At 66.1% G+C, this 1,211-nt stretch overlaps 1 protein-coding gene across 1 annotated transcript in view; it reads left to right on the top strand.

Moving 5' to 3' along the window:
* Positions 1–1,157, top strand: part of LOC103905960 (kallikrein-13) — an 11,182-nt gene extending 10,025 nt beyond the window's left edge. The window contains exon 3 of the mRNA XM_009287777.1: positions 1,005–1,157. Within this exon, the coding sequence (XP_009286052.1) occupies positions 1,005–1,157 (153 nt within the window). The remainder of the gene's footprint in view (positions 1–1,004) is intronic.
* The last annotated feature ends 54 nt before the right edge of the window (positions 1,158–1,211 follow it).

Here is a 1,211-nt window from a genome sequence, read left to right as displayed (position 1 = left end):
CGTCCCCATGTCCCCTCACCACGTCCCCATGTCCCCTCACCAGTCCCCATGTCCCCTCACCACGCCCCCATGTCCCCTCACCGCGTCCCCCAGCCCCATCCCTTTGGTCCTCCCTTGTCCCATGGGCTTTGGGATGGAGCTGTGTCCCCGCGTCCCGTCACCTTGTCCCCATGTCCCACGGCCATCTCCTCGTGTCCCATGGTCATTTCCCCATGTCCTACAGCCTCATCCCTGTGTCCCATGGTCCTGTCTTTGCGGTCCCCTTTGTCCCCCAGGCTTTGAAGCGCGGCCACAACTCCATGTCCCATCACCTTGTCCCCATGTCCCGCAACCACGTCCCTTTGGTCCCCTTTGTCCCACGGGCTTTGGGACGTAGCCGTGTCCCTGTGTCCCATCGCCTTGTCCCCCACGTCCCACAGTCACGTTCCCCATGTCCTACGGCCTCGTTCCCATGTCCCACCATCGCTGGTCCCCCTCGTCTCCCGGGCTCTGAGACGTAGCCGTGTCCCCGTGTCCCACCGCCTTGTCCCCATGTCCCACAGCCACCTCCCTCTGGTCCCCCTTGTCCCTTGGGCTTTGAAACGTGGACGCATCTGCATGTCCCATCCCCGCGTACCCAGCTCCCGTGGCCACGTGCCTGTGGTCCCCCTGTCCCCTCGCCTTTGAGGTGTGGCTGTGTCCCCACGTCCCGTTGCCACCACCCATAACCGCGTCCCTTCGCTCCCCTCCTCCCCTGGGCTTCAAGACGTGACCACGGCCCGTGGCCACGTCCTCGCGTCCCATGGCCACATCTCCTCAGTCCCTGCCACCCCACCGGTCCCTGGCCACCTCCCCGTGCCTGGTCCCACATCTCTGGGTCCCAAGAGCAGCCATCCCCACCGATGACCGCTTGTGTGTGTGTGTGTGTGTGTGTGTGTCCCTGCCACCTCCGCCCTGGTGTCCTCCCTGGCCGGGGGTCGTGGCCGAGGTCCTGTCACGGTCCCTTTTTTCCCGCCCCCCCCCAGGGTGACTCAGGGGGGCCCCTCGTCTGCAAGGGGGTCCTGCAAGGCATCGTCTCATGGGGCGACCACCCCTGCGGGCAGGCGGGGAAGCCGGGGGTCTACAGCGAGGTCTACAACTACCTGCCCTGGATCCGGGAGACAATAGGGGAGAACTGAGGCCGCCTCGTCCTGCCATGGACCCACTGACCCCACCACGGACCCGCCGGCGCT

This window comes from Aptenodytes forsteri, unplaced genomic scaffold (assembly GCF_000699145.1).
Source record: "Aptenodytes forsteri isolate BGI_AS27 unplaced genomic scaffold, ASM69914v1 Scaffold621, whole genome shotgun sequence".
Classification (NCBI taxonomy): domain Eukaryota; kingdom Metazoa; phylum Chordata; class Aves; order Sphenisciformes; family Spheniscidae; genus Aptenodytes; species Aptenodytes forsteri.
This window is presented reverse-complemented; position numbering and strand designations above follow the sequence as displayed.